Genomic DNA, 14,992 nt, shown 5'->3' on the forward strand with positions numbered 1-14,992 from the left:
GTTCTCCAAATGGATGTGTGGTTTGCTCAGTTTGGCCCTGAAACCCCAGCACCTTGGAAACAGGCAAAGTCTGAATTCTAAGCACAGCTGCCCATTCTCATGTCACCTTAGAACAGTTGTCACTAAATTCTAATGGCACACACAGACTTATGACCGCTAGAGAAATTTGAATTATAGTCTCTAAAACACATGCCTAAAATCAACTGAGATGGAAAAAAACATAAAGCCAATTGGGAAGGTTCTAGTTCTACAGAGAAACAGTCTCAGACACGGCTGGTGGTCAGCAAAAGGAACACAATGAAGGAAACTGGGCAGTAACGAGCAAAACTGCATGGACCCTCTGACCCAGGATCCCACTCCTAGGATCTGTCCTAAATATAATGATGTGCAATGACATGTGTATTGCAGCATTATTTACAACAAAAAAGACTGTAGAGAATCCAAGGGCCTATCATTGGGGGAGAGGGGGGAGACACGTTAAATAAACTGTGGCATCCACATGCCCAAAATAATTATAAGAAAATGACATATGCACATAGGGCAATCTCTAGGACATAGCAACAGAAGAAGCAAGGTACAGTGCCACAGACACAGTAGGCTAATTTTGTATAAGAGAAGAGAAGAGAAACCGGTATGCCTCAGTATACACACTTGCTTATAGCTACAAAAAGAATGAATGGAAAAATAAAACAAAAACAAAAAAGAGGAAGGAAGGGGGTAGAGGAATAGGGAGGAAAGCAAGACATATCTGGCTGTAATGTGTAATATAGTGTTGACTTTGGAATTGGGGTAAATGATATATATTAATAAAACAAACCAAAAAGAGAAGCAATTCCTAAAATTAATAAAAAATAGAAAACAATGAACCTAACTGAGTATAAGCCTGATGATGTAACCCCACAAAAAAATGACTCCAAGGGACCACTGAGCACAGAATTTTGACTATACATAGTGGAATATAATCTAAGACTTTTAAAGTGACATTGCTATTATTTTGTATATAGTTTTAGCAGTTTTTCCCTCTCTCCCTCCCCCCAAAATTGCATTTAATCTAAATGTCCCTTCCTCCCCTCCATAGGAGACAGTCCACGATGACACTGCTTTGTTCTGTCAGATGTGCCCTCTTCCCTTTTGAAAAGGAAGTAGGCACATTACACACCAAGGCAACCTATACTCTGCACATATTGCTGGGCCACCAGGCAGAGGGCTGAGCCTATTAGCACTGGGCAGTGAAAAATAAAAAAGGATGTTTTGTTTTGTTTTGTTTTGTTTTCTTCTAGGTATCAGAAGCAGACCTGGCAGTGAGAATGCCTGAAGTCCCTTTAAGAACTATAATCATCTTGACTAACATCTAATAACAGATAACATTTATTGAGAGCTAAGCATAGTCCATTGAGGTAACACTATCGTAACCTTCAGAAGAAAATGAATCAACATCCAAGTGCCAGAATTTATGAAATGATTGGTTTCTAAATTAGACAACTAACTAGGTGGGCATTATAAAATGGGCAAGTTATGTGGTATTACTGAAGTGATAGACACCTCAGACCAGAACCCAGAACTCAGTTAAATAATTATAAGGATGAGATTGAAAAACGTCCTTAGTCACAACTAGGAGCTAAAATAGAAGAGAATTTGCAGTCAATGGATGGCACAAAGAAAGGACCATGGATTTGGTATTAAGTGTCTCAATGTAAGCTACCTACTGTGTGATGTTAGGCAGAGCACACAGTGAGAAAGCAGGTAGATCCAGCATCTCAAGGTGAACTGAATTTCACATAGATGTATATAATACTGTTAAATTGTTAAAACTATTTTTAAAAAACTAAGGTTTCATTATTTCATTATCTGATAAGAATTGGGCAAAGGAAGGAAAAGAAAGCAAAAGAGAAGGAATGTCCCAAGAAGACAAAGGTGAAATAACGTAGGTTTTTCACTGTGTCCATTGTCAGCTGAGCCCTCTGAACAGCTGCTGTGTGTCTCTGCCTTCCCTGCCCTCTTTGCATCAGACTCATCACAGGAAGAAATATTTTAACTTCTTTGGAGAACAAAAATGCTTGTAAGCTCACCATAGCTTTCATATGTTACTTAGGAAATGATTTTTATTAAACTAGTAGAGGTCCGGTGCATGAAAATTCATGCACTGGAGGGGGGGTCCCTCAGCCCGGCCTGCCCCCTCTCACAGTCCAGGAGCCCTCAGGGGCGGGAGGTGACCCGGCAATCAGGGGAAGGTGACACCCCATCATACCTCTGCTGCTGCCACTGCCGCAAGTGCAAGCTTCGGCCAGCCCTGGTTACCTGAGCCTCGGGCAGCCCTGGGCAGCTGGGCAGCTGCCATCCAAGGCTTGCCTGTGCCTCGGGCCAGCCCTGGGTGGCTGGGGAGCTGAGGGGACTGGGCGCAGCCATCTTTGAGGGTGTGACAGTCAATTAGCATATTCCCTCCTTATTGGCTGTGGGCACCGCCATCTTTGAGGGCGGGGCAGTCAATTAGCATGTCCCATCCTTATTGGCTGTGGGCGCTGCCATATTTGAGGGCGGGGCAATCAATTAGCATATTCCATCCTTACTGGTTGTGATCGCTGCCATCTTTGCGACGGCATGAGGGTCAATTAGCATATTCCCTCTTTATCAGATAGGATTCTTGCATTTGGTTTTATCCAACATTACCCTATGACTATGATGGGATTTTGACCAAAAGATACTTTATTCTCACAAATGCCTAGAAATTCTACATAGAAAACATTTGGAAAATGTTTGGGTTTTTTTGGCAAATAAACAGAAAGGCCCAATTTCCTCCAGACTCCATAGATCCTGACATTAATTATAAAAATGGACTGAAAATGTTGATGGTGATAACTATGACGGCTCTGAGGATGCCGAGGCTCTGACAAGGACAAGAGAAAACGGGGTTTTGAGGGCAGCAGATCACTTGTAGCAGGTGCTGCTGGTGAACCCACCACTTCCCCCCCTATGCTGAGGTGCTGAAGATCACTGCCCCCGGGATGAGTCCTCCAGCAATGACCACAGGACTTGGTGTGCACAGACCCCAGGTCCCAGCCCGTGGAAAGAAAGCTCTGAGATGCATATATTTCACGGGCTCCTAAGAGTCCCCCAGCAGAATGAAGCTTCAGTTATCCACAGTCCTAATCTGTTTGCTAGGGCGAGCTTTCTTAGCTAATTGTCTACCCTTTTTTACTTCCTCATTCCCTCTCCAAGTACTTCCAGTATCACTTCCCAAATAAACTACTGGCATCTAAATTCTCTTCTCAGGGTAAGCTTCTGGGAAACCTGAACCAAAATGCCATTCCTTTCCAAGAAAATGACTCTACTCACAGTTCCTACTCACAAAAGCCCAGTTGCTTGGCACCCTCAGCCCTCTTCATTATTTCCTCCTAAACATCACCCAAGGTTGACCACCTCACTAGCATATGAGGTGGTATTTAAGTGGTAGCTGGAAGCAACTGGCATTTTAAATGCAATTAAGGTACGAGTGAACTTTCTGGTAATCTGGCATGCAAAGAGAGTCACTTCCTTCTGAAATACCATTTTCAAAAGAAATTAAGATGGAAACATCACCAGGTAAAAGAATCGTGTGTTATTGTCTATAATATGAAATTCTTAGCATGCAGGCCATTCAGCATCTGAACCTGTCCAATTTTATCTCCCACCAGTCCTTTCAGAAGCCTTAAAACCCTAGGGATAATTTTCACCTACATAGGTATGGTCTCTTCAGCAGCATGGCCAAAAAAAGAAGAAAGCACTGAGTAGGAAGGAAAGTTTTAAATGAATAAGAAGAAATTGATTAAATCTCACTATTACAGAATAAATTACATCTCTTTCATCTAATAAAGTTCATCTAGCATTCATGATTAGAACAGAAGTGGGGAAGAGTAAATAAAGGAACTCCACTTAAGAAAAGTAAAAATCTTGTGCATTTGCTTTCAATATTAAAAATTTAGGAGAAATAAAGAATAAGTTTAGTTCTTTTAAAATCATGGTTAGTCAGTATACCATAATCTTTTTAAAATATATATATTTATAATATATATATATTATTTATATAAATATATATATATATATTTACTAATTTCAGAGAGGAAGGGAGAGGGAGAGAGAGACAGGAACATTAGCGATGAGAAAGAATCATTGATCAGTTGCCTCCTGCCTGCCCCATACTAGGAAAAACCCACAACCCATGCATGTGCCCTGACTGGGAATGGAACTGGTGACCTCTTGGTGCATCAGTTGATGCTCAACCACTGAGCTACACTGACCAGGCATTAAAACAATTTTTAAAGATGCTACTCCCAAAGCCATTATTTTCCAGTAAAGGATGAAAACGCGTTTGCCACAATAAGTAAGTTTCATGAGCTTCAGAGTATGAAAATAGTGGTTAATGTGCTACTGATGAGTACGGTCTCTTTCACCTCCCAGTGATGGCTATTTCTCCCCAGTTCTGCTGAACAGACAGGGAGGAAGGCCCAGACAGGTGGGCAGTTTGCCTGAGGTGTAAAGGGCTGCAGCATCAGGGTAGAACCTGAACTCAGGGATACCTTAGACTCTAGCATGTCACTTCCTTGTGTCTTTTTGGAAGACATTGTTTCAAATAGATTCCCTTAAATTCTGACTCCTTTAAAAAATACTCAACTTTTCAGAATTTCTGCTGCATCGCTTCCTTTGGAAGTGTGCTCAAAGTATGCTTTCAGGGAGACTAGCCACAGTAGCAAGATGACAGATGAGTTTATCAATGAGCTGGTCTGTGGGAGCAGCTGGGCCTTTGCCCTTAAGGAACGCGCTCCAGAAGGATGATAAATCCTCATGTAACGACTTCTCAGGAAAATCCTCAAATCCAACCCAAAGTTCAGCTCATCCCAGGGGCCAATTCTCATGCTATTGCTTGAGAAATGTACACACAGCCCTCATCAGTCAGTCATGAGTTACCTGAACTCTCCTTCCAGGTTAGCAACCATTGTGCAGAAGAATCCCCCCAGGACTGTCTAGCTGACGCCCCTGTTTAATGCCTTAAAATCAGCCTTTACTCAGGGTCAGTAGGCAAGTTTTAGAATTTCAAGCACAAGAGAAGCCACTGTTGCCCAAGGAAACCATTTCTGGTGTCTGAAAACCCTCACCACAATTCTTCTGCCTCCTGAAATCACAATATGATGTAAGCACATTTTACCTAAAGCATATCCAAAATTGCCTTTCTCTGTATGCAATTCCTTTGAATTTTTGATGTTGTTTTAAAAAGCATGTGATCTTCCCAAAGTCTCTCTGAATTTTGTAGAAATAATGTTCTTGCCACAATGTACTTGTAAGGAAATGGATGCATAGAGTCACATCACTGTCCGAAGGGTATACAGATGCAGAACTAGAATCCAGGTGACATTTCTCCTTTATACCACGCTAACAAAATCCACCTTCCTGCCTGCTAGCTTAAAAGCGTGACTAAGTTATAAATACACACATATGTACATGTATGTGTTCACACACACTTCAATATATGTATATACATATTAACATTTATGTTAATAAATACATATATTAATAGTTATACAAACATGTTTATAGGTAAGTTAAATGTATATTGCTTTATATTTAAGTTAGTATATGTGTGCTTCCATATGCTACCTGCTGTTAGCTATTTTAAAAGATGTTAGGCCCGACCAGTGTGGCTCAGTGGTTGAGCGTTGACCTATGAACCAAGAGGTTCGATTCCCGGTCAGGGCACATACCCAGGTTGTGGGCCGATCCCCAGTGTGGGGCGTGCAGGAGGCAGCCGATCAATGATTCTCTCTCATCATTGATGTTTCTATCTCTCTCTCCCTCCCCTTCCTTACTGAAATCAAGAAAAAAAATTTTTTTAAAGATTTTAGAATAAAAGGTATTTCAGATTTTAGATTCTATGGATTGATAAACTATAATAAATCTATATGTAACACAGCGGTTAGACATGATGTTTGGATACATATGTATTGCCATGGAAATATGTTGAGAATGTATTGCGTAGGGAGAAAATCAAGCTACAACATTATGCACAGTATCATTTAATTTTTGGAAAACAGAAAAAAAGTTTGGAAATATCACAAAATGTTTACAGTGATCACACCAAGGTGGTAGGATCATGATTAACTTAAACAAATAGATAATCTTAATTCACTTATTTATTTCTGTCTGTTTGCCCCCCTATCTTTTTCATTTTGCTTAAGTATATATTACAGCTTTTCTAAATGAACACATATCATTATGCAATATTTTAAAACAATTTTAAATTCATTTAAATGTTCACGAAAAAAGACACGATGGATTCCACCGAGGAAAGACAGAGTCAAACAGAAGTTGTGGCATCGCCAGGGAAAGCACTAGGCTCCGCCCACCAGAGACACAGGATGGCGCGGCATCCCTTGAGTGGGCAGTTGAGTCCCTGCCATGCACCGGGAGGATGGGCCTGTGACACAGCCATGCCCACGTCATTCGCTCTAGCGCCATCACCCAAAGCAGCAAGCATATCATTGCCTCCGGAGAACAAGCCAAGACATGAGGGATTGCATAGTCTTGGTGTTTCACAACTGATTTTGAAACGTTTGGAAAAAATATAAAGGAAAACAAATTGGCAACAATAAGCAATTGCTCCCACAGTCTATGAATTTAGCAAGTAGGAGTTACTAAAAACTGCCTGCCCCAACTACAGACTGGCCTGATCAGAAAACTATGATGGGAAACCATTATTTTAGAAATACATCTGGGAACTACCAAGGAAAATAAATATCAGGACACAGTGATAGCATCATAGACAACCTAGAGATGAAGGCGAATGGCCATTTCAAAGATTGTTTCTGAATACCTGAAATTATAATGAGGGAAGTAACAGAATTTTAAAGGTCCTCCATCATTCCTGTGTTCGGTTTTTTTTGTTGTTGTTGTTGTTTTGGGTTTTTTTTAATATATTTTATTGATTTTTTTACAGAGAGGAAGAGAGAGGGATAGAGAGTTAGAAAACATCGATGAGAGAGAATGATCGATCAGCTGCCTCTTGCACACCCCCTACTGGAGATGTGCCCGCAACCAAGGTACATGCCCTTGACCGGAATCGAACCTGGGACCCTTCAGTCCGCAGGCCAACGCTCTATCCACTGAGCCAAACCGGTTTTGGCAGTGTGTTCGGGTTTTAAGTGAACTGCTCACTGACAGCTGCTGAAACATCATTTTGCCCTGTGTAGTCCCTATATGCAAGTTCTCAACATCTTGCCTTTTGGGTAGTATGCCTCAAATTTTCAGTTTCCACTCTAGTTCAGGAGTTCATGGCCCAACGCCTGCATTTTGTCACCCTCTCCCACTGGCCTCCAGAAAGCTCCTTTATTCTCCAACATCTCCCATGAATGAGTGCTAGGTTCATATTTTCACATGCCAATTTCATTAGATCATCTTCTGATTCGAGAATATATGGTGGTTCCCTACTCCCTCCTGGATCCAATCCACATCCCTGCACTGTATGCTTGAGGCCCCATTTACTGGCCCTGGCTCACCTCTAAATGTTCTACAGTCGAAACTTGGGTGGGGAGGGTGGGGAAGTAGGAGAGATATGGGTCAGGAAACTCTCACAAGCCAGTAAATGAATTTGTGCTTTATCCTAGGGGTAAGGAAAAACAATTGTGTGGATTTTAAACCCAGGATTTTAAACAGCATGAATTTTTATGGCTATTAAACTTGAATCTACTTTTGTACGACTTGGCATACATTCTTGTGTGCTGTATCACATTTAAGCACATAATATGAGGTGAGAAAAATGGCAGATGAGTGTCTGGACTTGACCTTTCTCAAGGAAGTCTAGCTATCAGTGTTTGAGGCAGCAAAGCATTGTGAAAAAGAAGGTATGCCACGAGTCAATTCCTGGGTGACAGCAGTAACAAAAAAAACGCTAAGGGAGGGGAGGAGGCGGTGGTCTCCCAGGCACTGTCAGGGAACAATAGAGACAACAACCAAAGGGGTCCCATGAGATCACTTGTACTTTCTCAGGAGAATGACCCTAAATTTCATTTCTAGAATTGTTCTCCCTATGGAAGGAGGAAACGAGGTGTCTAATCATGTCACCTGCGTGCAGTCAGATTTGCATACGGCAACCATCCTGGGCTAAGGATATTCCTCTATGACACAGTCACAGAATTAAGGAGTTGGAAGCGTCCTTCCATCACCTACCACTAGTTTAATAGGATAATTCCGTTGCCAGGTAACAACACATTTATTCTCCATTCAATGTTGCTGATCTAACTCTGTTCAAGTACAGGATTTGCTACCTGAATATCACTCTATATGCATTTGCAAGTGAGGTCCGGGTGCTTGAGTGTGTCTGATGCTATCTCCTCTTCCTCTTTCTAATCTGGCCTCAGTCAACACTGCTGCTCCCTGTGGAGGCACAAGATTCCTCATGCCCAAAATAGTAATTCATTGCTTAAGCCCAATGAGCTGATGGAGCCAAGTAAAACAAATCCGTAACTGTGTGCTGTTCAGCAGGGGCTTCCTTTAAATTCCATAAAGACAAGGACAGCATCCGGGACATCTCTGCTGAATAATTTGATCGGATGAGAAAATGAATGCCACGTTTCTATCTGAGCTTTGTTATTTCCCACAGATGCGCCATTCTCCACCAGCACCCAATCTTTCCACAACCTCTGGAAATTCCTGGGGAGCTATTAAAATGTAAATCAGTAAGTCCTCTCATTTTATAAAAGATACAGACTCTCACTTGCCACAACTACCCAAAAGCAAAAGCCTAAAATAATATGAAACAAGAGGTTGAAGTTTATGTTAACATTAACTCTTCCTAAGAAGGAAACAGTATTTGTTTAGGAAAAATCCCTTAGGATAGCAGGTGAGACCCCAGCTCCAGGTTGCCTTAATTTGGGTAAAAAAAAAAAAAAAAAAACGAATCCGGAGGACAGAAGAAAAGAAAGAAAAGAAGATGGTAGAAGATTGCATGTTTATCAAGGTGACTCTTTGTGAACCTCCCAAATCTTTGATCAAGTTGTTAAAATTCACAAAAGGCTTGAGGAAATACATTTTCATAGAACTTGAAGAATTTTATAGCATGTTTTGCACAGGGGTGTCGGAGTGGTATACAGAGAGAAGCACAAGGAAGAATGCTTACTCCACAGCATTAGAATTGGATTTGGGTCCAGTTTAACCTATTCTTTACAGAATGGGTGCCAGTGAATTAGTGATTGGTGAATGTGAATTTATCAACTAAAAATTTTGCCCACAAACCATACACAGAACTTATTTTACATTTATAAAATTGCATGCTCTAATACTCTGTTGCTTGCTCTATGTCACATACAAGTTACTTTTAAAGAATGGCGTCATATAAAAATAATTATCCTGGCTTAAGAGTAATTCCTAACTTTTCCTTAGTTGATCAAAGGATATCCATTGCTGATCTTCACTTTACCCCCAAAACAAACTCAACTCAAGCTCTGCTGAGATTAGCCATTGGCTACTCGGAGGTTAATGGAGAGAGTTCCTATGTGAAAAATCTCTACTCATTCAATCTTCCACAGCATCATCGTTTTCAAAATGTCTCAAGCCAGGAAAGATCAGCACACCTGCTAACAATAACTTTATTCCTAGCCTTTCCAAACAGAAAACTAGCCTGTGAAGAAAACCACAAAAGCACACTGCCTCGAAATGATCGATTAGACAACTCTCCTATCAAGATTGTCCAAGCATAATTTCATGCCATCACTGAACATGCCAACGAACAGGACACAATAGTCACCAACACAACGCTCGCTCACAGGTTAGCGATTCCAAAACCAACCCATCTAATAAAGGTCAGAGGAAAAGATAGTCAAGGAGGAGAAATGAAAATAGGGTCTGTGGACTGGCACCCCTAATAGGTCTTAAAGCTGAGTCCCTTTTTTTGTAGAGACTTTAACAATGTATACTTCCCATATCCAATGCTGTCCACGTAAATCCTGAGGTGATTGGAATCTCTCATAGAATGGTAACATTAATAGACACGGAAAGTCTCCTTTTTAAGGATGTGCATTTGGATGGCCTTCTCCAACCCAAAGCTAAGTCAGTCAAGCAGCGTGGCTTTCTCTTCCGTAAAACACAGGAGAATGACCTACATATGTATTGGACCAGAAATGGTTTCTAGAACTTGTTTATTCGCTCTGTTCCAAGTCCCAGAAATAAAAAAAAGTAACTTTCCCAATGGGATCATCGGCTCAACAAGGATCTTCAGTTCAGCCTTGGTGAGAGAGGCTGGGGATGGGAGGGAGAGTGGACTCACCAATTGATTGCTATACCAGTATAGGGAGGATGCCTTCAGTACCACCCAGAACTTCTTCCATTTGTTGCTCAGGAAAGTTCCTTTCTCCTTTTTCTTATAGAGCCACCCTTGGCAGTCCGCGTGCCCCAGGTCTTTACACGATATCCTCCTCCGGCTCATCGTGAAAAAACCTGCAACGGTTACATGAAAAGATGGTCACGAATTACCCCAATGTATATGACAGAGAAAGGAAACTTCATTTTTTACCTCCTGGGAGTTGGACTCTTTTTTCAACCAAGATTTATGCAAAGTAAATGCAAAAAAGAAAACCAAAAAGTCATTTATCTCTTTTATTTTTAAACATTCATTTAGTGCTTAGAAGGTACAAGACATGACCAAAGAAACAGTGAGACTAGCATGCAGGTGTTAGTCTAAGACTATTATTCAACAAGAATAAGTGGAGAAATTCAAATCCTGAGGCTGCCGGGCACATCCCGGCACAGACAGAGCTCCTGTCAGCAGTAACAGCAGTGGTTATGCAATTGACAGAAAAGGGTTAATGACCACCAGACACACGGCCACTTTTTGACCCTGTGCCAGGCTTTCAAAGCCCTACTGACACACCACCAGAGATTAAGCCAAATGAACAGCATGCCGGCATTTCTTAAAATCGACCCCAAAATAACCCAAAATTAATCTGCTGTTCACCCCCTGATAGGAACAGTAAGACAGACAAAACGCTGATCCCAAAGAAGGCATCCAAGAGAAAAAGAAACACACACGTGCAAAAAGGGGATGAACAGACAAAAGAGATCTAATTACCTTGAGTTTTCTTTCCCGGCTTCTGACGCAAGGGAACCTGCTGAAAATGCAGGAAGGGGAGAAAAGAGGAAATTTCTGATTGTGTTGTAACATTTGTAAAGAGAGAAGGAGGGAGGAGGTGGCAGTGTTTGTGAGCAGGATGAAGCTAAAAAAAACCTCTCCAAGCAGAGCGGAGGGGAGCTATAGCTGAGGCACAAAATGTGCTAATTAGAATCAATAGACATTGAGCTGAATCTGAAGAAAAAAAAAACACAAAAAAAAAAAAAACAGGTAACACAACATTTATCACTAATGTTTCCTGTTTCCACCCACAGGCAGCCTTCTCACTGCCACTTCAGTTATGACAGGACACTGCTCACTGAAGTTCTTAAAAATATGTATCTATTTCCCTTTTATTTTTTTGTGATTGAAGAAAAATATCTGTATCCATCCTGCTTCTTTTCTTGCAATTTCTAAGTAACAATTATTTAAATAAACCTGGAAGATAACCATTGCAATCTCACAATACTACAGGTTTGCCTCAGACCAAAAAATTCATGGTCCAGCTACCACGTAGGGTTACAGCTAAACCACAGGAATTAAATATCCCAGAAAAAGAAATGCCACAGTCTCTTTGGTGAGCTCTAAGTAGCCATCAAGCCTCCTTATCAGGGAAGTTTTATCTACTGGCAAGTTTAAATTGCTTATCTGTCCTAAATCCCGTGAATAATTCTCACATTCTAAAAGATTAATATCGACTCCTGTTTTATAATAGTTCTGCAAATACTCAAATCAGGCATAAGACAAAAATCTGAAATACACATTTTTCATTACACATTTTAAATCATTCGTGTAAAATCAGACTATCAACAAAAATAGGAAAAAAATGGCCTTTGTGTGTGTGTGTGTGTGTGGGTGGGTGGGTGGGTGGGTGTGGGTGTGTAGAAAGAAAGACATTTTAGATTAAAGAATTTTCTTTTTTCTCTCCACAATATCTAAACTGAATTTACTCAGGTTTAAATGAAAGATTTTTATGCTAATGAGTAAAGAATTTGAAAAAATTGTACATAATTGAAAAGCAGTTTTAAAAGTTGGTAGGCCACCTTATTACAACATTTTATATTATTCCAGATGCACCTGGCTAGTATTCTACATATCTAACTATTTATCCAATAGTTTTTGTATATGGTTCTGCTATACATTTAAAAAGAGAATATAGTGGAATTAGGATGGGATTTTTTTAGCCTGAAATCAATTCATGACTATCATAATTAGCAGCTGTTACCCAGGAAAAAATTCATTTATCACTCAGAACCCACTTCCTCATTTGTAAAATCAAACTACTCATAATTCCAATCCTAAGGTCTCATAATATTTAATAAGACTGTATGTGAAAATATTCTGAAAACTAAAAATCATTACTTTATATAAACAAATACTTGATGTATAATAAACAGAAATTTCATAATAACTTTTTAGGATAAGTAAAACTTATAGTTCTTTCAGCAACAATGATGAAGTTAAAGTGCTTAAATTATATTTTCTGTAAAATCATGAACTGACTTTTTATTTTACAAGTGTTAGAATAAAATTTTATCCCCAAAGAAATTAATCATCCTTGTTGTGGGGGGGGGGGGGGGAAGAAAAAAGATAACAAAGGCAGTAACTGTCCTAAATTTAGTCAGGAATAGACATGTTGCAGACAAGACACATGACTAAACTTTAGGCGTGTTATCACATCAAGGTCCTAGTCTCATCTCCACTTCACAAAATATCTCCCACACTGACATGCATCCTGGTCTAAAATCCCCACCATTCCCTCAAAGGGCCTCCTGAGCCTTTTTTATATGCAGTTCTCTGAGATCAGTAAAACCAATAGTAGCTATTAAAATATTTTAGCCCAAATGTGTACATTATTTGGAGAGCTAACACTTATCCAAGAGCCAGGACGAAGGGCAAGGGAGTAAATTTGGATAGTGGGAGTGATTTGAAAGTAGTGGGTCCAGAAGAGGCTAGGGAGTACTCAAGACCAACTAAGAACCAAAGCAATAGGGAGAAAGGGGAGCTAGTTGTACAGAGACGTTCCTAGAGGGTTCTGGTCCCAGACTGACAAGGTGAAATTGCATTACGAAAACTCACAGAAAAAGAGCAGCTTTAATAAGAACGAGAGAGAGAAGAGAGAGAGAGAGAAAGAGAGAGAGAGAGAGAGAGAGAGACCACAAGAGGACCGCTGTAGGATCTGTGAAGGGAACCAGTGACTCTCCTCCACCCATCCCTTATGAAGGCCTTAGGGCTGGTTCTAGAGACAGCCCCAAATCGAACTGTAGTCTTTGTCTCAATCTTGCCCAAGACTAGCCCTTGGTCTGCACTAGATTCTTGTGCCTAGGCTGGATAAGAAGTGGGAGCTCTAAGCAGAAGGACAATATCTGTAACAGGGTGATCACCCAACATCAAGAAAGTGCTTTATTTAGACTGTTTTAAAGGGGGGTAGGGGAGTTCAGTCATTGGGTCAACTCTCCATAAGAGCACTTCTCTTAAAGTAAATTATTTCACAATCTGCATTAACTGTTGGAACCATTTCCCCAGTGAGAAACAGACTGCATATTATAGAAATAACAAATTACAGGGAGTTTCAGTTTCACTTGATATATATGAATTTGAAACCTATATTGGTTGACATCAGAGAACGAAAACAATCTTGAGAACTTCAGTGAGTTTAAGACACATCTTACTCCTCACAACAGGAAGTGGAACTGGCGAACTAGTCAGTTTCAAAAAGATCTTACATGTGGTTTTTTTCAGTGAGTGAGTGAAAAAAAAAAAAAAAGGCGAACACCAGTTGAGCATGTTATGAGATAGTTTTTCAACAGGGGAATTACATAAAGCTTATACACATATAATTTTTGCCACATGGCAGGCACTGATCTCACTCTTTCTCATAACAATAATCCAGAGCCTAGTAAGATATTTTTATCAGATTATTTTCTTCCCATTGGAATGTTATGGGTAAAATTTAAAAATTACTCTAAATTATGAATTTGCCCTCACTTGCTTCTAAAGTTGGGGGTAAGCTTTTCTTTTAAATACATTTTTTCTTTTTATTGTAAAAGAGTACTTTTACTTTTTAAGATGGTTAAAACATCATTTGGTCACTAATCACTCAAATCACAAGCATAAAAAGAAACCAGTACAAAATATAAAAAGGGACCTCTTTTGATGTTGAATGATGTTAACACCCAGGATAATTATTACATTGACTATGAATATATATAGTAATTGTTAAATCTTGCAGGCACAATTTGCCCTCATGCTATATTAAAATTAACAGTAAGAGAGTTCGTCATTACATCAATATTCATAATGATCTTGGTATTTAGCAAAATTATACAGTGATATGCTGCTAAATGGGCCCTGATTTGTAACATTTGCCTAATTCCCATGGTGTAAAGCCTCATATTGCTGTCAATTTCAAGCTACCAATACTTTAACCAAGCCACAAAATTTCCTATATATTTTAGGGCCAGGCCAATACCAGTTGATACAGCTGTTAAGGATATTTCTCCCCAACACTTTCCCCCACAAACATCTTTACTCCTTCCTAGAAAATTAAACTGAATTTTTAAAGGGAAGTTTAAAGCTTTTAATTATTAAAATTTTGCCTGTGAAAATACATGAAAAACTTGCTTAATTTTTTCAGAAGACTACCTACCTTAAATATTACTTAATAGAGTAATATTTTATAAAATCTCTATTAGTAGAAAATGGAGAGAGGTAATAGACAGTCTAATCATAATAGAAAATACTGATAGCTAAGAAATATACATAAAAAATTATACACATATAATTTTTGCTACATGGCAGGCACTGATCTCACTCTTTTCATAAATTCTGGGGCTGAATTCTCATATTTGTGGCTTAGATGCT

At 39.7% G+C, this 14,992-nt stretch overlaps 1 protein-coding gene across 1 annotated transcript in view; it reads right to left on the reverse strand.

Moving 5' to 3' along the window:
- Positions 1–14,992, reverse strand: part of IPCEF1 (interaction protein for cytohesin exchange factors 1) — a 131,876-nt gene that overhangs the window by 53,031 nt on the left and 63,853 nt on the right. Inside the window, exons 4-5 of the mRNA XM_028129901.2 lie at positions 11,090–11,129; positions 10,289–10,458 (exon numbers count right to left, since the gene is read on the reverse strand). Coding sequence (XP_027985702.2) covers positions 10,289–10,458; positions 11,090–11,129 — 210 coding nt within the window. The remainder of the gene's footprint in view (positions 1–10,288; positions 10,459–11,089; positions 11,130–14,992) is intronic.

The sequence above is a fragment of the Eptesicus fuscus genome, chromosome 10 (genome assembly GCF_027574615.1).
Source record: "Eptesicus fuscus isolate TK198812 chromosome 10, DD_ASM_mEF_20220401, whole genome shotgun sequence".
In the NCBI taxonomy this organism is placed as follows: domain Eukaryota; kingdom Metazoa; phylum Chordata; class Mammalia; order Chiroptera; family Vespertilionidae; genus Eptesicus; species Eptesicus fuscus.